The 447-nt window shown below is 65.5% G+C and overlaps 1 protein-coding gene across 1 annotated transcript in view; it reads right to left on the reverse strand.

The window, feature by feature from the left end:
- Positions 1 to 335: 335 nt before the first annotated feature.
- Positions 336 to 447, reverse strand: part of LOC118451811 (transcription intermediary factor 1-beta-like) — a 7,425-nt gene continuing 7,313 nt past the window's right edge. Inside the window, exon 4 of the mRNA XM_035889869.1 lies at positions 336 to 352. Within this exon, the coding sequence (XP_035745762.1) occupies positions 336 to 352 (17 nt within the window). The remainder of the gene's footprint in view (positions 353 to 447) is intronic.

The raw sequence follows: 447 nt of genomic DNA on the forward strand, positions 1-447 counted from the left end.
TTCCCGGAGGGAAACGGCCCCGTCCCGGGGGTCTCCCCCCGCCGCTTCGGCTCTTTCCGGAAAAGCTTTCGGCTCTTTCCGGAAGCGCTTCGTGTTTTTCCGGCAAGAGGGTGGGTTCGACGCGTTCCGCCCCGCCTCGGGTCTCTCCGAAAAGCGCCGAGTGCTGCCGAGCTCTTCCCCGAGCAGCGTCCCCTCTTTCCGGAGAGGGACGTCGGGTTTCTCCGAAAAGAGAGCGGGCTGCCCGCCTTCGGCTCCTTTCGGAGTGCTTTCGGCTCCTTTCGGAAAAGCTTCGGCTCTTTCCGGCAGCGGACCCGCCTCCCCGCTCCCTTCGTGCCTCACCGGAAAGCGTCGGCTGTTTCCGGAAGTCTCCCCGCACAGCACCCTCCCCCCAATCTCGGCTCTGTCCGGAAGGCCTCGGCTCTTTCCGGATTCCACCAGCCAATCCCG

This window comes from Egretta garzetta, unplaced genomic scaffold, assembly GCF_000687185.1.
Source record: "Egretta garzetta isolate BGI_Z169 unplaced genomic scaffold, ASM68718v1 scaffold1342, whole genome shotgun sequence".
Taxonomy (NCBI): domain Eukaryota; kingdom Metazoa; phylum Chordata; class Aves; order Pelecaniformes; family Ardeidae; genus Egretta; species Egretta garzetta.